This window comes from Periplaneta americana, chromosome 15, assembly GCF_040183065.1.
Source record: "Periplaneta americana isolate PAMFEO1 chromosome 15, P.americana_PAMFEO1_priV1, whole genome shotgun sequence".
NCBI classification, from domain to species: Eukaryota; Metazoa; Arthropoda; class Insecta; order Blattodea; family Blattidae; genus Periplaneta; species Periplaneta americana.
The window spans coordinates 26,592,909-26,613,713 of NC_091131.1; the positions used below are offsets into that span (position 1 = coordinate 26,592,909).

Genomic DNA, 20,805 nt, shown 5'->3' on the forward strand with positions numbered 1-20,805 from the left:
CAGGCCATCTCCTGATGGAACTTCGTGGTCCATTATCCTGATATCAGCGGATATGAAACGCGCTTCCTCAGTTTACGAATTAATATTAAATAATCAGCTTCTCATATTTCTCAACAAAAACTAAGAAGTTTTAATTGTTATTTATTATGCGAAATTGCGATTAAAGAATGAGTTATTTTATTGCAACATTTAAAAATTGTAGTACTTCTGATGAATAAATAGTTTTGATTAGAAAACAGGCACAATTTTCGAGACAAAGTCTATTTTTCTTTCCATTTCATCAGACTTAGTTCAGCATTGAATTACGAACTGTATATGGTGAAGTAACTTATGATGTGAAACATCAAACTTTATCAGCGAAAAATTCTTTAAGTATTGACACATTCTCCTATCAGAATTGTGCTACTTTCTCATGCTAACATGAATGCTGAAACAGTGTTGAAATTTGAGAAATAACTGCGTTATTTATTTCGCATATAGATAACATAAAAAGTCGCTGATGAGAAAGGTGGCATATTGGAGAACCTCTAAGATATTTTTCCAATTTCTCAGATCACAGATGAATGACCTCTGTTGATAGCCTTTTGTAATGATCCGGAGACTTAAAAAAAAAAAAAAATTGGAGCTGCAGAATGATATAATCTCGACTACTTCAACCATAGGCTGTGATAAATAGAATGATTTAAATCATGACAAATAGTAAAAATTGTACGAAAGTAATGCAGTACTGAAAAACAATTGATTTTGACGATATGCTACGTACATCTTCAAAATTGCTTATAGCGAAAATGTAACGTTTAGGTTTATTATTTCATCAATTTGCCCACTTATGTGTGAAAAGCGGTTTACGGTTTAGTAAAAACTAATGTACATATTTTTTCGTTTTTTTTTTTTTTTTTTTTTTTTTTTTTAAGTAACGTAGTAACTGGGTAGCTAAGTCGGTTGTACAACTGGCTACTGACTAGAATGTTCGGGTTCATTTCCGGGTTATGGTGGGAGTTTTCTTGTCAAACCTTCCCGAATAGCCCCGAGATCCATTCAACCTCCGACAAACGAATATCGGTTTTTGCCGGGGCTTAAAGGTGGTCGTAGCGTGTTTCCTACCACACCACCTCATTCTAGTTCCAAGGACATGAGAATATACATCTATTTCCCCATGCCTCTTATACGCTTTAAGCTGTGTTATGACGTCATCTGGAACATTTTAAAATGATAGTTTGTTTTTAGGTGATAATGACATCTAAATCTCACATTTGCCAAACGATGGATCGGTCGTAGTGGTCACGTGCATTGTCCATCAAGATCCCCATGCCTTACTCTTGTCGATTTTTGTGTTTGGGATTGATGAAAGGCGAAGTGCACAAAGCAAAGTAGAGACAGGCATAGGTACACATAAGGTTCAAGTTTTGCCCCCAACAAATTATTGTATTTCATTTAAACACCTTTTTTTTTTTTTTTTTTTTGGTGAAACACAAATACTCTGAAATTATTATTTTTTTTGGAGGTGGGGGATTGAAATTTATTTTATTTGAAGCTGGTAAATTATTATTTTTTCTTCTTTCTTTTCTTTCGAAAATTGTACTTCATTTGAAACTTTTCGTCTTTGAAAATAATGTTTCGTTTGAAATCCTTAATTTTATTTTCAGAAAAAATAATGGTACTGTGTTTGGAGTAAGCAACAAGAAAGTAAAATTACCAATCGCTGTTCACTCGAAATCTTTTACATTTTTCTTACATGCATGCAAAACCTTAAAATGAAAACAGACAGCCATATGTGAGGAACTTAAGTTGTATTGGCGTTAACGACGAAAAATATGAATGTAGTGTGCTTACACAAACAGAATAGTACCTACTTGAAAAACGGTGGTTACTTACATACTTAATTTAACGTAAAATAACAAGTTTATTAATTCATGTGTAAAGCATTTTATCATACAATATGCGCAGTTTCTCATTGCTATATTTATTTCATCTGACGCAACAATATTAAAATTATATTTTTATCCTTCTGGCAAATTTTTAAAATTAATTTTTACATCTATTCCTTTTCTCATAAACAGATCTTAAATCGTATGTTGAAAGATAATGAAAGGAGTCGAAATGTACAGTACATAATTGTGCGTTATATGTAGTGTGTTAGTGATGTATATGGACCTTGTTAAAATAGTGTTGTTGAATGTATTGAAAAATGTAGATAATATAATAATTTCAATTATCTAACTATCTATCAGACTTTTCCAATGCACTGTACACTAAATACCCAAAGAATACAACATGGATTGAATATAATTTCAATTATCTAACTTTTTCTTTTTTTTCTGTCCCTTTTTGGTTGTATTTTAATAAGTTGTATTAGAAGGTAGTGTAAAATAGTGTCTCTTTTTTTTAGTAGGTTATTTTACGACGCTTTTTCAACATCTGAGGTTATTTAGCGTCTGAATGAGGTGAAGGTAATAATGCCGGTGAAATAAGTCCGGGGTCCAACACCGAAATATACCCAGCATTTGCTCATATTGGGTTGAGAGAAAACTCCGGAAAAAACCTCCATCAGGTAACTTGCCGCAACCGGGAATCGAACCCGGGCCACCTGGTTTCGCGGCTAGACGCGCAACCGTTACTCCACAGGTGTGGACAATAGTGTCTCATCTTGCTGTTGGCTCCAATATGAATTTTCAATGGAAGATGGGAGAAATAAAAATTATAATTTAAATTTGTTGGTTTCAGAAGGAGGGAATGTTTTATGCACGTAATTATACTTTTCGCCACTTGGTGCACTGCTATCTGCATGGAGTAATTAGTTATCCCGGGCATAAAAAGGTGGCAGCAAGATCAAATTCTACATTAGCGCCTCTAGCGTTTGAAATGAGAAAGTCAGTAACTTTCGCATCATATTATAATCATCCATGGCAACATGTGCGCCATTTAATGTTTGTGTGATAAAGCTGTGGTCTGCTCTTGCGGCTTTGGTGAAGAATTCAAACAAGAGGGGAAATATGTCACCTGTGAGAGCCTTGTTATCTTACATTTTGAATCACCCTTGTATAACGCATAATATTCTGTATTAATTTATCAATCTTGTGTTTCAGGTAGTGGTGATGTAACCAATGCTCGCGATCGCTTGAAGGGTGCTCTTCAAGAACTGTTAGACCAGAGTGATGACTCCTCAGTATCGAGCCATGATGATGCATCTCAGTCGGATGTATTTGGTCAACAAATGACCATGAAGAAGCCATCTGCTATAAAATCGTAAGCATAGAATCATTCTCCTACCCCTTGTCTGAGCATGTTATGTCCATTGTTCTAATAGTGTCAATAATAATGATTTTAGTTATTTGCCGTGCATTTTATAGACAAAAATCTTCTGGAAATGTCCGGTTTTGTTTGAAAATATGAGAGAAATGTTCACTTTCGTTCGAAAAAAACTATTTGTCATTATAACAGTAAAACATACACGTCACTTACATCAACTGTATCATGGAGTAACGAATATAACATTACATCGTAATTATGTAGTAAGCGTAAGCCAGATAATCTTCCAGCAGTAGGGGTCCGAGCACATAGGCTTACATTACCGAATATATACATACTGTATATCTTAATTAATTTTTTTAGTAGGTTATTTTACGACGCATTATCAACAGCTTAGGTTATTTAGCGTCTGAATGAGATGAAGGTGATAATGCCAGTGAAATGAGTCCGGGGTCCAGCATTTGCTCATATTGGGTTGAGGGAAAACTCCGGAAAAAACCTTAACCTGATAACTCGCCCCGGCCAGGAATCGAACCCGGGCCACCTGGTTTCGCGGCTAGACGCGCTAACCATATTTTAATTAAATTTCCAAACCAAGTTACAAGCAAAAATAGTTCTGTGGAAATGAAATAATTTTATTCCTCTGTACACCTTATTTATATGTAATTTATCTGTACATCTCACACATACTGTATTCATCTGACGTTGTTTACTTGTCTACTTACAGTATTCCATTCAATGCGCTGTCTGAGGGATGGGGACAGGAAACTACACTTAAGCAATGCAGATAGCGTAATGTGTAACGGACATGGTCGGTCCTGATATGCACGTCTGTAGACAGCAGTGTATGTGTACAAGTTGCAGTGTCCAGTCGATCAGTCCTAGTGAAATGGAGGAGTACACGAGAGCGGAATAATCAGACCTAATTTTCGAATACGGATGAGCCAATGGGAACAGTAGACAAGCTCAAAGATTGTATCGGTACAAGTACCCACGTAGGAGACATCCGGCCCATACCATTTTTCCACGACTATTCCAAAAGTTAAGGGAAGGAGGGCACGTGGTGCCAAATTACAATTCCATTTCCACACAACTATTTTTGCTTATAACTTTCGACTCAGTCATTTCTGGACCAAGGTTCCTGGTCTCAAATTGATACATGTGCCTTTCTCCATCATCCCTGAAAGTTTGTAACACCACCTCGCAAACACCCTGTATAATATATGTTTATTTATTTATTTATTATATTTCATAGATGGATATATTCTAGGATATATAATAAATTTGTATTAACGTTGTATCAAAATCATTTTTTTATAATGAAGTACTAACAACAGTTAAATTTCCATTCCGATCTGATCGATTTTTTACTGTCCATTATATTTCTTGACTTTCATGCTCTACCTAAACATGATGCTTGCCGATTGCAGGGAACTTATTCTGCACGTTATATCTAAGTATGTAAATATTGGCTTTCTCCTATATCATGTATTAAGAAATATAAATTGTAAACTTACTTTTGGGACGACCTTCTTGTGAGCTTCATGTACGTGTGGTAGTTTTTTTGAGCATGTTGTAATATTTTTAATAACACCGCTGTTTTTCCATTTGTAGTGAACCCATGACTATTCCGCCCCAGCAGTCAATGAGGAATCTCCGTCCTCAGAGGAAGAGACGTCGCAGGGAGGCTGTGAACGATGCTGCTTTCCACCACACTTACGTTATGAAGCTGTTTGACCGAAGTGTGGATCTAGCACAGTTCAGAGAAGATACGCCACTCTACCCGATATGTAGGGCATGGATGGCTAACCAGCCTCGAAATACTAATCTTACACCAAAGTGAGTGGCAACTAGGCAAATGAAATGGCATGACGAACTGTTCAAAGGATAAGGTAATGCTCTTTCAAAGTAGATGAAAAACAGACTGAAGCTGTGCTGTAGATTACCAACAATAACTTCACAAAGCAAAAGGGTAATTAAATACTTAAAAGGTCAAAATACAACAGTGTTCATAAGTGAAGATTAAAAATAATGGAGATAATTATTACAGTTGTCTGAACACTATTTAAGGGTAATGTTTCCAAACGTTTTTGATGTAAATACATCTATATTGAAGGTTCACTAGAGAAATCTGGTTGATGGAAATGGGTAACATAATCAGAAAACGAAAACTGTAAGTTGTACACGGTAATTCAAAAAGGAATTTACAACTTTGAAAGCTCCTAATTTTTTTAGGTATTGTTTTATAACGTGGTACTGTCCATCCATAAACCACAGAAGAAGTAAATTAAAATCATCAGTACCAGTTGCAGAAGACACAGCCCTTTAGTATATATTGACTACACCCCAACTCTGGCTACTAGCAACAGGCATCTATAATGAACACAGATCAAAATACTCATTTCTCGTGAAAAACAACAACTGAATAGACTACAGTGGACTATAGCGGACTTTATGTTGTCAGCAAACAGCTGGATACATTAAGAAGATTGATTGATTTTATAACAGTCTCTGCGTGGGTCAAAAACGCTGATAGAACTTATACTGTATTTAACCTTTGTGGTGAATTTCAGTGAAGTCTGGAGGGCCTAATTAGTCAAATCCACTCTCTTCATTTCCACACTGGGGCTCCCTGGGATCTTTTAAAATGCAAAAGAGAAAATGGTGTGCGGAAAACAATGGGAAGCTACCGCATTTATCTTTCACAAGAAAAACTGCAAACATCGCTTGATGAATCTTTCCACAGTAAGAGTTCGGGATAGGAGAAGATATCAGATGATAGACGGCATTAAGAAATGGATCGTATGAGGAAACAAAGAGGAAGGCAGAAAATAGGAAAGACTGGAGAAAGCTGGGTTTATCTGTCCTTGGGCAGAACAATAAATTAATGAATGCAGAGACTAAGAGGAAGGCGGAAAATAGGAAAGATTGGCGAATGCTGGGTTTGCAGTGAAAGACCTGTCATTTGGCAGAACACTATGTATATGTATGTTTTATAAAAATATTTTGTATGCGAAAATTAGACCCATAAGAAAATACCGGTAATAGAATTCTAGTGTCGTATTCTAAGTAAGACAGAAACTGTAAGTTTTTCAGAAAATCGTTGGCAAGAGAATACAATAGACCTATAAGTCAATAGAGAACGGTACGTGGAATACTGTTAGGTTCAGCCCAAGGACAGACTTCACCCTCTTTCAGTAACTTTTAGCAGAAACAATGAGATCTCAGGAGTGTGGAAGCTGGTCGTTCTGTACCTGATCATGCCTTTCAGTATTACAGCTCATAAAATCAGTAACTACTGGTAGTCTTGTGCTTGAGTGGCATGGTGCTTTCAAGTGCCTTGTGCAATTCAGATACTGCATGAGAAAATGAATTCCAGGAAAAGTTATCCGAGTTCATGTAAGCTGGATGTTCTTGAATTTGGCGAGAAAAATGGACTGTGGGTTGCAAGTCGTGAGTTCTCAGTGCAACGAAACGTAATCAGATACTGGAGAAATCAGAAAGAAAAAATTCGAGCCACAAAGAAAGGAACTCTAAGTCGTCAAATTCCATTTTCATTATTACTATTTAATACGAGAAAAATTCGTACCAGCACCGGGAATCGAACCCAGGACTTCTCAGCTCTGCGCGCTGAGCGCTCTTTCCAACTGAGCTATGCCGGGACACGATCCACGGTGCTGGCCGAACCCCTCTCATAATGCTTTTTACGGCCTTACTACCTGCATTTGAGAAGATACAAGTCATATATGCAGGAGCGCATATTTAAATGACTTTGTGGCCATATTCAACATCAGCTTGTGACAACTGCTAAGTTAATACATCACTGTTAGTAGTTGTCACAAACTGATGTTGAATATGGCCACAAAGTCATTTAAATATGCGCTCCTGCGTATATGACTTGTATCGTCTCAAATACAGATAGTAAGGCCGTAAAAAGCATTATGAGAGTGGTTCAGCCGGCACCGTGGATCGTGTCCCGGCATAGCTCAGTTGGAAAGAGCGCTCAGCGCGCAGAGCTTGAGAGGTCCTGGGTTCGATTCCCGGTGCTGGTACGAATTTTTCTCGTATTAAATGGTAATAATACATATTGGCTACTTCATAGTAGCCGTGTAGTATTCAATGAGGTAGGCGAGACCTCATACAAAATGAATATGTGATGTTCCATTTTCATGTTTTTATGTACTCGATTTTTAGACTCGGTGCGAATATAAGACCCTCCCAAATTTAAAGACAAAAATCTGGTAACAATGGGGAGTCTTATTTTCGAGTAAATATATATCAGGCTGTGTACCAGTAAGGAAAGTAACTAAAAAGTAACTAATTTAAGAAATTGGTAATGGAATTAACGAAAAGTAAAAAATTTAAAAAATCTGAATGAACGTGGGTAACGAAATTATGCATGCATTCTGCTTCACTTACTTAATTTTTATTTAATCTTGCCTAAGGTGGAGCTGAAATTGTTGCAGTTGCAAAAACAAATGTTATTGGAAGACAGAGCTGAGGGATTGAAGTCCATTGAAATGAATATCAGAGGACTTAAGAAACAAGTCTAATGAGAGACTGTGAGATGACTGAAATGTAATTAGTGTTTTTCATCGTGCTCATGAGTAATTATTAAATTGTAGTAAATAAAAAGTAACTAATTTTTGTTTCAAATTTCCTGTAGACACCCAGAATATTAGTAGAACGTAAGACTCTTCAGAACCAACTTTGAGTGTAATGGTAAGAATGATAACAAGTATAGCACCAAGCATGGCCAAACATTTATCTTACTTTTGATCAGTTCCCCCAGCCCTTTTAAAAACTGATCTGCATAGTTTACACAAGGATTTCTTGTTGATCTTACAAAATTCATAATAATTCACTTTTTATTCCACTTAATATCATGTGCTCTTTTCAAATGGTAGAATACTCACAGGTCCTTTATATTGTTTTGTAGACTGCGAACTCCAACGCCACCTCCACCAGAAGACACATCAAGTGGAGTTGAAGGAGGGGGAGGAGGAGATTCCGACACAGAAATCGTGAGAGACACTTACAAGATGCCACCACCTGTACCTCTTCCAACTGATGTGAAAAAAATGCGAGTTCCATCTCCTATACTTCAGCCAAAGGATGATTCTGAACAAGTAGGTTTACTTCCTTGTTTCTTCCTTCTTTTTATTTTTTGAACTTTTTGTTTGCTTTTATTTACCTTTACTTCACTTTATTTTTATTTTTTTTATTTTATAAGGGTTATTTTACGACGCTGTATCAACATCTAGGTTATTACTTTATTACCAGAAGAATTCGTAAATCAAACAGGATTAAAACAAGGTAACGCTCTCTCACCAGCCTTATTTAATATACCATTAGAGAAGATAATACGATAGACTTAATACCAGCTGCAATAAACCTGGGTGGACAACAAAGTTTTTGCATATGCTGATGATTTATTATTAATAGGAAGAAATGAGCTTGAAATAAGACAGCTGTTTATTGAATTAATATACTTACTTACTGGCTTTTAAGAAACCCGAAGGTTCATTGCCGCCCTCACATAACCCCACCATTGGTCCCTATCCTGAGTAAGATTAATCGAAACTCTTTCATCATATCCCACCTCCCTCAAATCCATTGTAATATTATCTTCCCATCTACGTTTCGGCCTCCCCAAAAGTCATTTTCTCTCCGGCCTCCCAACTAACACTCTATATGCATTTCTGGATTCGCCCATACGTGCTACATGCCCTGCCCATCTCAAACGTCTGGATTTCATGTTCCTAATTATGTCAGATGAAGAATACAATGCGTGCAGTTCTGTGTTGTGTAACTTTCTCCATTCTCCTGTAACTTCATCCCTCTTAACCCCAAATATTTTTCTAAGCAGCTTATTCTCAAACACCCTTAACCTATGTTCCTCTCTCAAAGCGAGAGTCCAAGTTTCACAACCATAAAGAACAACCGGTAATATAACTGTTTTATAAATTCTAACTTCCAGATTTTTTGACAACAGACTGGATGATAAAAGCTTCTCAACCGAATAGTAACAGGCATTTCCCATATTTATTCTGTGTTTAATTTCCTCCCGAGTATCATTTATATTTGTTACTGTTGCTCCCAAGTATTTGAATTTTTCCGCCTCTTCAAAGGATAAATTCCCAATTTTTATATTTCCATTTCGTAAAATACTCTCGTCATGAGACATAATCATATACTTTGTCTTTTCGGAATTTACGTCCAAACCTATTTCTTTCCTTGCTTCAAGTAAAATTCCCGTATTTTCCCTAATCGTTTGTGGATTTTCTCCTAACATATTCACGTCATCTGCATAGACAAGAAGCTGATGTAACCCGTTCAATTCCAAACCCTCTCTGTTATCCTGGACTTTCCTAATGGCATACTCTAGAGCCAATTTAAAAAGTAAAGGTGATAGTGCATCTCCTTGCTTTAGCCCACAGTGAATTGGAAACGCATCTGACAGAAAAATAATTATAAATTAATTATGAATTAATATAAAAAGCACAAAACATTGGATTAAATATTAACGAGAATAAAACAAAATGTATGGTAATCACTGAAACAAAAAGGATTCCCAGTAGGGTTAAAATAAATAATTATACTTTTGAAACAGTCAGTCAGTTCAAATATCTTGGTGTTTCGTTAGACAATTCTAATGACAGAAAACATGAAATATTTAACAGACTAACATACTGGAAACAAAACTTTTTATGCTATTCACAAATTATTATCTTCCCGTTTTTTAACCAGAAATTTAAAAATCATTTTGTGCAAAACACTAATCCAACCTGTACTATTATATGAATCGGAAGCATGGAACTTAACTAAAGAGGAAAAACACAAATTAATGGTTTTTGAAAACAAAGTGTTGAGGAAAATTTTTGGTCCAATTTTTGACCCACTTGAAAAGAAGTGGAAAATTCGACATAATAATGATATGCACAAACTTTATAATCAACCATCAATTTTAAAACATAATATTCTTTGTTCTTCCTTAGAATTTATGTGGTAATTCTCAGGTTGTTCTCCTTATAGGTTTGTGATGTGGGTTGTTCTTGAATTTTCTTTCTGTTTGATGTACCTTGATTGAAATGTGTTGGAGTTATTGGCTATAATTGCTATACTTGTGTCATCTTCAAATAATATGGGATGACCTACATCTTTTATTAGGGGGCCATGATCATTTATGAACACTGGAAAAAGTAGGGGACCTAATATTGATCCTTGAGGAATTCACCCTGTGTTACAGTATGCATTTGTATATCGTGTACATCGGCACTGAAGTCTAGGAACAATAATGAGAGGACTTACAGACTAGTTAAAAGAAAAAGTGAACAGGCAAGTAACAAAAGAAAGCTAGCCCTGCACATGCAGGAAACCCTTACCTTAATCGGATTCTGTGAACTTATCTCTTATCCTTATGCATTTGATGTAGGAGTAATGGAACGGAGAAAAATTCTCTCTGGTGCCGGGATTTGAACCCGGGCTTTCAGCTCTACGTGCTGATGCTTTATCCACTAAGCCACACCGGATACCACCCCGGCGTCGGACAGATTAAGCTCCAACTCTTGGGTTCCCTCTAGTGGCCGCCCTCTGCACTACGTCATAGATGTCTATGAACGTAGGACCGAAGTCCACACATGTGCTGAGGTGCACTCGTTATGAGTGACTAGTTGGCCGGGATCCGACGGAATAAGCGCCGTCTTAAATCACGAAGTGATTTACGCGTATCGTATATATTATTTTAATGTACCGAAGTATATATGATATTTCCATGCAGATATTCTGTGTCATCATACGATGTAATAGTAATGGAACGGAGAAAAATTCTCTCTGGCGCCGGGATTTGAACCCGGGTTTTCAGCTCTATATGCTGATGCTTTATCCACTAAGCCACACCGGATACCGTTCCATTACTCTTACATAGTATGATGACGCAGAATATCTGCATGGAAATATATGTACTTCGGTACATTCAAATAATATATATGATATGCGTAAATCACTTCGTGATTTAAGACGGTGCTTATTCCGTCGGATCCCGGCCAACTAGTCACTCATAACGAGTGCACCTCAGCACATGTGTGGACTTCGGTCTTACATTCATAGACATCTATGACGTAGTGCAGAGGGCGGCCACTAGAGGGAACCAAAGAGTTGGAACTTGAACTGAGAAGATTCTGTCCGACACTGAGATGGGTATCCGGTGTGGCTTAGTGGATAAAGCATCAGCACGTAGAGCTGAAAACCCGGGTTCAAATCCCGGCGCCGGAGAGAATTTTTCTCCGTTCCATTACTCTTTCATCGTATGATGACGCAGAATATCTGCATGGAAATATCATATGTACTTCGGTACATTAAAATAATACTTATGCATTTGGATTACAAATCGCATCTGTGTCATAACTTCATATGATGTATTATTTTTCAGCAGGATGTGAAGCCTAACCTGAGTCGGGAAATCCTCTTGCACAACCACCTGGTTCACTGGACGGCTGTTCGCAAGAAGTGGCACGCAGCTTCTCACCTGAATGAAGCTCGTTATCATGAAAGTGGACAGATTCTCAAGGCAATATATAAAAGGTGTGTTAGTATGTTTTATTTTAGTATGTCACGCGCACATTCCTTCTCTTCTTATGTCACTGATTTCCAGGAACATTAGCTAGGTTGTATTACTGGTGTATAATGTCGACATCTGTTGAGGTAAGGTTATGGGTTAGAATCTCACCTATGGCATGAATTTTTTGTTCACTGTTAGTTTGACAAGCTGCCAATTTAATGCCTCGTAAGTTCTATCATGTGTTCAACTAACAGGTGTCTGAGTCTCCAGTGGCGACTCGTGATATTTTTTGTATGTAGGATATGAGATTGATGACTGATGACCAAGACAGAAACTAATATTAATAACATACTTACTTACAAATGGCTTTTAAGGAACCCGAAGGTTCATTGCCGCCCTCACATAAGCCCGCCATCAGTCCCTATCCTGTGCAAGATTAATCCAGTCCCTATCATCATATCCCACCTCCCTCAAATCCATTTTAATATTATCCTCCCATCTACGTCTCGGCCTCCCCAAAGGTCTTTTTCCCTCCGGTCTCCCAACTAACACTCTATATGCATTTCTGGATTCGCCCATACGTGCTACATGCCCTGCCCATCTCAAACGTCTGGATTTAATGTTCCTAATTATGTCTAGTGAAGAATACAATGCGTGCAGTTCTGTGTTGTGTAACTTTCTCCATTCTCCTGTAACTTCATCCCGCTTAGCCCCAAATATTTTCCTAAGCACCTTATTTTCAAACACCCTTAACCTATGTTCCTCTCTCAGAGTGAGAGTCCAAGTTTCACAACCATACAGAACAACTGGTAATGTAACTGTTTTATAAATTCTAACTTTCAGATTTTTTGACAGCAGACTGGATGATAAAAGCTTGTCAACGGAATAATAACATGCATTTCTCATATTTATTCTGCGTTTAATTTCCTCCCGAGTGTCATTTATATTTGTTACTGTTGCTCCAAGATATTTTAATTTTTCCACCCCTTCGAAGGATAAATCTCCAATTTTTATATTTCCATTTCGTACAATATTCTCGTCACGAGACATAATCATATACTTAGTCTTTTCGGGATTTACTTCCAAACCGATCGCTTTACTTGCTTCAAGTAAAATTTCCGTGTTTTCCCTAATCGTTTGAGGGTTTTCTCCTAACATATTCACGTCATCCGCATAGACCAGAAGCTGATGTAACCCATTCAATTCCAAACCCTGCCTGTTATCCTGAACTTTCCTATGGAATATTCTAAAGCGAAGTTAAAAAGTAAAGGAGATAGTGCATCTCCCTGTTTTAGCCCGCAGTGAATTGGAAAAGCATCAGATAGAAACTAATTAATCGAACTAGTTTCTTGGGAACACCAAATTCAATAAGAATATCATATAATACTTCCCTCTTAACCGAGTCATACGCCTTTTTGAAATCTATGAATAAGTGATGTACTGTACCCTTATACTCCCATTTTTTCTCCATTATCTGTCGAATACAAAAAAATCTGATCAATAGTCGATCTATTACGCCTAAAACCGCACTGATGATCCGCAATAATTTCATCTACGTATGGAGTTAATCTTCTCAAAAGAATATTGGACAAAATTTTGTACGCCGTCAACAAAAGTGATATTCCTCGAAAGTTACTACAGTTAGTCTTGTCCCCCTTCTTAAAAATAGGTACAATTATGGACTCCTTCCATTGTTCTGGTACAATTTCCTTTTCCCAAATAGCAAGTACAAGTTTATAAATTTCGCTATATAATGCACTTCCACCCTCTTGTATTAATTCTGCTGGAATTTGATCGACACCTGGAGACTTGTACTTTTTCAGATTTTCTATCGCAATTTCGACATATGAAAGCGTGGGTTCGGGTATAAATGGCTCAGCAGTTTGATTTTCAATTTCGTCCCGATATTAATAACATAGTAATAATAATAATAATAATAATAATAATAATAATAATAATAATAATAATAATAATAATAATAGCATGCAAAATCAATACAAGTAGGCCTATGTTAGTCTTTGACTCACCCTTCTGGAACTGGCAATTTATTTGTAGTGAAGTTCGATTCTCCTCTCCTTTTTAGTTGCGAAGATGGCTCCTATGCAATTGTACTGCCCGATATTTACCGATGCTCCATCATACATTTGCGTAATTAATTCTTGCTACAGTTAAATTCTTCTAAATGATAAAATACAACTTAAGATATTCTTTCTGCTGTCCTATCATCTGAAATTCTTGTTAATTCTTATATTTATTATAGCTTATTTGCAACCACGACCGCTTCAAGTGATATCTCTATCCAGTGCTTTTGCTTCAGTTTCACAAACCTATGGATCAACAATTGGCTCTCTTCTGACAAAGGAATAAAATTTTACAGTCTGTACAAAAGAAATCAAATGACCTGAAAATGTACAAAAACTTGCCCAGACATGTTCAAACATTTTTAACAAGAGCCAGAACAGGTCACATTGTCACCCAATTGTACCTACACCGATTTCACATTTCTGATAATCCTACTTGTCTGTGGTGTAATAATCATGATGAAGATCTGGAACACATTCTTCTATACTGTCCATCCATAAACCACAAAGGAAGTAAATTAAACTCATCAATACCGGTTGCAGAAGACACAGCTCTGCAATATATATATTGACTACACCCCAACTCTGGCTACTAGCAACAGGCATCTATAATGAACACCGATCAAAATACCCCTCATTTCTCGTGCAAAACAACTGAATAGACTACAGTAGACTATAGTGGACTTTATGTTGTCAGCAAACAGCTGGATACATTAAGAAGATTGATTGATTGATTGATTGATTGATTGATTGATTGATTGATTGATTGATTGATTGCTTATTTTATTTATTTTTATGTAATTTTATTTTTTATTCATTTTATATTATATAATTTTAAATTATTTATTATTTCGTTTATTCTATTCTTTTAAAATGACCAATGAACTGCATTTAAGGAGTCTATAAGGGTAGTTGAAAATTCTTATTGCAGTTTCTGACAAGGTCTCCACCACCAAGAAAGAAGGGTCGTAGTAGGATCCACGGTCATATCCTTAAACACGTTTAAACTCAAACCATACCCCACCCTCCGCACCCTCCCCTGTCCGCTAACTTCACTGCCAGAAAAAACCGTTTACTGTAAGATATTTGGATGGTTCCTCGGAAATTATTTCTGAGCTGAGCAGTGGCGACAACTCACGACAGAAAGTAGAAGCTTAAAGAAAATTATTACGTCAGGACGCATTGAAAATCAAAATCTGTAATTAAAAAGTTTTCTATCATCAGAGGCACGAAATTAAAATGTAGGATCATCCTCATATCCTTCATGGCGGAATCGCCACTGTGAGTCTTGAAATGTTGTCCTCCTGCTAAGATGCTTGCCTCACATTGTTTAAAATTGTTGGTAGCAATAGTAATTTCTGTACGAATATTGTTTTTCAGTTCATTTATCGTCAACATGAGCTTTAGATAGTCATAACCGAACTAAAAATATTGGTATCTTAACTAAAAATGCTGTAATTTATACATAAATAAAATAAACTATTAACATAAAAATTATTTGCTAATAAAGGCATATACAATACAGGCTGGAAGTAATGTAACTATGTAGATTTCAACAGTTTATTCCTTGGATAGAGTACAGCAAACATTTCTAATACCTATTAGGGTTACCATACGTCCAGTTTTGCCAGACATGTCGTGCCTTTTAGGTGTGTGTCCTGCGACCAGCCAGACTTTGTAGAAAATCGTACATTGTCCTGCTTTTTAATGCTACTAGACATAAAAATATTAATTTTCGCATGATGTGATACTTGCACTTTATCACAGATCACAGTCGAATCTACAGTATGACCAAAGAATGTCGAATGATAACCATGATCTATCAGGCAATGGTGCTTCGATCATGGAAAAATATCGATTATGGGTTGTGAAAGCAGCTTTCGATTTTCGATTAGTGTACTTTCGGGCCTTCTGTTTCCTCTGAACATGTGAGTTTGAATTCATATGGCGAATCTCTGTAGTGTATGTGTTTAAATTATCCATGTAATATTGTGCGAACTTCAGTTCATTTAAGATGTTGTAGGCTGGCGAAACTAGTAAAAGAAAATTCACATTTTACCTATGTTCCGACTTTGAAGCTATGGGTTAAATAAATGAATGAATGAATGAATAGCTTCAGCCACTGGCAAATAAAACGTTATTTTATCCATACTTGGCTTTTTTCACCACTTTTCCCCTCATATTAACAGATTTTTTATTTAGGAATATGTATGGTAAGACTTTCCTGTGTTAAATTTCAACATACCCCGTTTACATGTTTCGACCTATTTATGGATCATCTTCAGAACTGGTCGTTGTTGGTCTTGGCGCCACTTGTTCTGTTTCCTGTGAGGGTGTCTTCCTGTGGTATAGTGTAGAGTCAAAGAGTGTGTGTGTTTTGAAGTTGAGTTGTGTGTTGAGAATTTCGTTGGGGTTTATTTTTGTGTGCCTGTATATTTCGTATTGTTCTAGTGTGTTTAGTTTCCGACTTTTTGGTTGGATGTGCAGTATTTCCATGTCTTTGTTGATGTCTCTGTGGGTGTGGTTAGCATTTGTGATGTGTTCTGCATATGTGGAGGTGTTTTGTAATTTTGTTATAGCTTTGATGTGTTCTTTGTAATGTGTTTGAAACGATCTGCCTGTCTGTCCTATGTAGAAGTTGTTGCAGGTGTTACATTTGAGTTTGTATACGCCTGTGTGGTTGTGTTTGTGTGTTGAGATGTTTTTGTGGAGTGTTATTTGTTCTGTATGCGATGTTGTAATTTAATTTCTTGAATGAGGTTGCAATTTTGTGTGTGTTTTTGTTTTCGTATGTTAGTGTGATGTAATTTTTGTGTTCTTGTGTTTGTGTTGTATTCTTATGCTTTTTGTGATTATGTTTTGTCTTACGTATTATGTTGTCTATTATGTTCAGGTTGTATCCGTTTTCTTGTGCTATGTATTTGATTGTGTTTAGCTCTTCGTTGTAATCCTGTTAGTTCATTGGTATGTTGAGTAGTCTGTGTACCATTGTTCGGAATGCAGCTTGTTTGTGTTGTGTGGGGTGGTTGGATGTGTTGTGTATGTGTGTTGTTGTTGTTGTGGTTTTCTGTATACCTTGAATTTGTGTTTGTTGTCTACTTTTGTTATTGTGATGTCTAGAAAATTTATGGATTTGTTGTTTTCAATTTCTAATGTGTAGTGTAGCTTTGGGTGTGTTTTGTTTATGTGTTGATGTAGGTTTTGGATCTGTCTTTTGTTTCCTTTGTATAGTATTAGTATGTCATCTACATATCTTTGCCAATATATGATGTTGTCTGCGTGTTTGTTGTTGTCTTTCTTTAGTATGTATGTCTGTTGTATATGGTGTAAGAATATTTCTGCTAGTATGTTAGAAATGGGTGATCCCAGGGTTAGGCCTTCGGTTTGTGTGTAATATTTGTTATTGTATGTGAAGTAGTTTTGTTTTGTGATGATGTCTGTGGTGTGGATGATTTCTTTAATGTGTTCTTGTGGTGTGTTGTTGTTTTTGAGCATTTGTTCTAATATCTGTAGTGTCTCTGACTGATATTTCATGTTTTTATTCACTAATTAATCATGTCCCTGGAGATAAATAACGAAGGTAAAAGGACAAAAGAGAAAGAGAGGGGGTGAATTAAAAGAATGAGACAGGCGACTGAAGAAAAGAAAATGTAAAACAAAGGAGAGAAGAAAGCAGGCAGGAAATAAATAATGTAGCATCTTGAAACTGATGTCTTCCACACATAACTTAACGCTGTTGGCTAAAAATTACGTAGCTGTGATTTTCTATTACAGAAGAAGTTCAAAGTGATAACAGTTAGGTACATTACGTGTTATTCTCTTTATAGAACACATTGCGGTGTTAGCTGGAACTATAATAATGATAACAGCAGAATCAATGAATATTGTAATGACTTCTCCGTAATAAATGAATATAGCTAAATGATCCTACATGTGTTAGGAACAGTCAACAGAAAACGAAGAATAGACAGTGCGTATCAGACAAAGTACGTCATATATTCTTCATCTGTAGAATAACATCATTATTTTGTCGTGACAAAAAAAATCAAGATAAAAGCAAAATGATTGCAGCTAATTATATTACTATTGACTAAAGAAAAAGGCTTCCACATATTCTGTCCCATTGAAAAGCTTTGGATATCATGAAGAGAGATTGAATGGAATTATATGGAAATAATGTCGAAATCTTTTTACAGCTAAATACAAACTTCAGTGAACCATAAGTTGGATAGTAGTACATTAGCTCTGCCAGTGGCGGCTTGTGAACGAAATCAAATATACACTTGGCAGTTCTTTTCGAATAATTTCAGTGGTTTCCTTTAAGAACTTCATTTGATCCGACATGTTCCTTTCTTGGCATCCCATTTTGAATGGGATGGTCCATTCTGGACCTTCCATCTCTGGTGTCCTGGCTGTTATTGTTGGGACGCTTATTAGTTCCGGTTTCTTGGAAAATGCGAAAAAGGATTCATTTTCTATTATTTAAGATGGAGAAGTTAAAGCTATTTATATATTCTTTAAAAATTCATTTCTTTGGATTCATCATTGCAAGAATATAGTGATATTAAATGACTCTAGAGCCACAATAGAATCAACAGTATCAACAAATCAATCTAAAGCAGAAAAAATAAAAGAAATCCATGCAATGATTAAACAAATCCAAAGTTTGAATAAAATCATAATTCTTCACTGGATTACCGCACATTGTGGCATAAGTGGAAATGGGAGAGCCGACATTCTAGCAAGGAAAGGCACTAAAATTAAAAGCAAAACTATAGTTTTTCATATTATTCTGTAAAACAAGTTATTAAAAATTAAATTAAAAATAATTATAATACTACAGAAAATTCTCATTAGAAAAATTTACTAGAAAGACTTTATCTAATTCCTGACCTACCACGTAAATCTACTGTGGCTATGTTCAGGCTTCTTACTGACCACGACTGTGTGGGTAAACATTTACATTGAATTGATATCCTGTCTACCCCGAATTGTGTATTGTGTTATCAAGAAGAAGAAATGAATATGATCCATTTAACACACTATGAAGCACTTCAAAAAAGTACAATATTGCAATAGTTAACACAGACAGCAAAGTGACACTGGACACTTTACAGAACAAAAATAAACATAATCCAATAATTGAAAATATAAAGAAAGAATTGAAAAAATTGGAGAGACAGCAATGGACAGTTCTCTTTAAGTGGGTGAAGGCCCATGTCGGAATATTAGTGAATGAGATAGCTGACCTCTTGCCAAACAAGCCGCCATAGAAGATGAAGGGGAAATAGCTTATAACAAAATACCGAGAGATACCATATTAATAGAAGAGAGAGAAAAGACCTTAAGGAAATGGCAAGAGCAGTGGAATATCTCAGCTAAAGGCGCAATAACGAAATCATTCTTCCAATCAATTAAAGACAAATTGAAGATAAATTTGCTTATCAGGGCAGAATTTACTTCTATTGTGACAGGTCATGGCTTCACAAGATCGTACCTTCACAGATTCAAGATTATTCCAACTCCAACGTGCCCTTGCAGGCTAAAAGAAGAACAGACAGTCAACCATATAATATTAAGATGTGCCACACTGATAAAAGAAAGAAGAATTCTACGAGCTAGTATAATACGCACAGGTCAAACCTGGCCTCCACCTTTTGATCAGTTCACAACAACAAACCTCAGAAGCTTCAGAAAATTTATAAAATCCATAGAATTTGGCAAAATGTAACAGTAATTGAAATTAGAAATAATATAAACAATGATGGTAACCTAAAATAGAAGAAGTACAATTAGGCAACACTTGTATCTATTAGAATTTCAAGATCTCAGTCAAAATTGTAAATATCTTGTTCTAATGTCATAAGTTATGTAACTAATTATTGTAATATTTTATGTAAAACATGTAGTATTACTCCAATGTAATGGAGCATGCTGATACAAAAAAAAAAAAAAAAAATTCTTACATCTAAATACTGGGAAGCAAGGGAGAAAATAATTGTTAAATCAAGAGCATTGGATACCATACCTACCATTTTCTATTATTTAGATATAGAAAATATAAAAATTGTTTTAACCTGTATTATATTACCTTATGTAATTTTTGCCACAATGATAACAATAACATTTGGATGAAAGACAACCAACTGAGACTGCTGCTAAGACTGTAGTTTACCGTGGTCGAGACATTTCCTCCTTTCAACAATTGCCATTCAAAAACGATACTAAAATTATAGAATTTAGCTTTTCCCTTCCTAGAATCATTGGTCCTGTAGAAAGAGTTTTTTTTTTTTTTTTTTTTTGCCGAAATGAACAAAATATGGACATTGGAGACAACATAATAGTTGAAGGTTGACACATTGAAGGCATTATTAATACATCTTGAATACACAACTTTTAACACTATATTACTTCGGAATATGTATTATATATCTTTCTCGTGTTAAATTTTACAGTACCTGGTTAACATGTTTCATCCTATTATGGGCCTTCTTCAGAACTGGTTGGTGTTGGCACCTTTTGTTTGAGTTGCCTGTGGTGGTGTGTAATGTGGAATCAAAGAGTGTGTGTGTTCTGAAATTAAGTCGTGTGTTGAGAATTTCATTTGGATGTGTTTTTGTGTGTCTATATATTTCGTATTGTTCTAGTGTGTTTAGTTTCTGGCTTTTTGGTTGAATATATAGAATTTCCATGTCTGTATTTATGTATCTGTAGGTGTGGCTAGCATTTGTGATATGTTCTGTATATGTGGAGGTGTTTTGTAATTTTGTTATAGCTGTGATGTGTTCTTTGTAACATGTTTGAAATGATCTGCCTGTCTGTCCTATGTAGAAGTTGTTCCAGGTGTTACATTTGAGTTTGTATACGCCTGTGTGGTTGTATTTGTTTGTTTGTGTGTTGAGATGCTTTTGTAGA

General features: G+C 35.9%; 1 protein-coding gene and 1 non-coding gene across 4 annotated transcripts in view; one reads left to right on the plus strand and one right to left on the minus strand.

Moving 5' to 3' along the window:
- The window catches only part of mip40 (Myb-interacting protein 40), a 166,336-nt gene that overhangs the window by 143,090 nt on the left and 2,441 nt on the right, over positions 1 to 20,805 (plus strand). For 2 of the 3 annotated variants that reach the window (XM_069846851.1, XM_069846849.1), the window contains 4 exons: positions 3,087 to 3,246; positions 4,864 to 5,088; positions 8,189 to 8,378; positions 11,681 to 11,832. In XM_069846851.1, coding sequence (XP_069702952.1) covers positions 3,087 to 3,246; positions 4,864 to 5,088; positions 8,189 to 8,378; positions 11,681 to 11,832 — 727 coding nt within the window. The remainder of the gene's footprint in view (positions 1 to 3,086; positions 3,247 to 4,863; positions 5,089 to 8,188; positions 8,379 to 11,680; positions 11,833 to 20,805) is intronic. The other variant, XM_069846850.1, reaches the window with a different exon arrangement.
- Positions 11,081 to 11,152, minus strand: TRNAY-AUA (transfer RNA tyrosine (anticodon AUA)). Its single transcript has one exon. It is a non-coding gene; the product is annotated as a tRNA-Tyr (tRNA).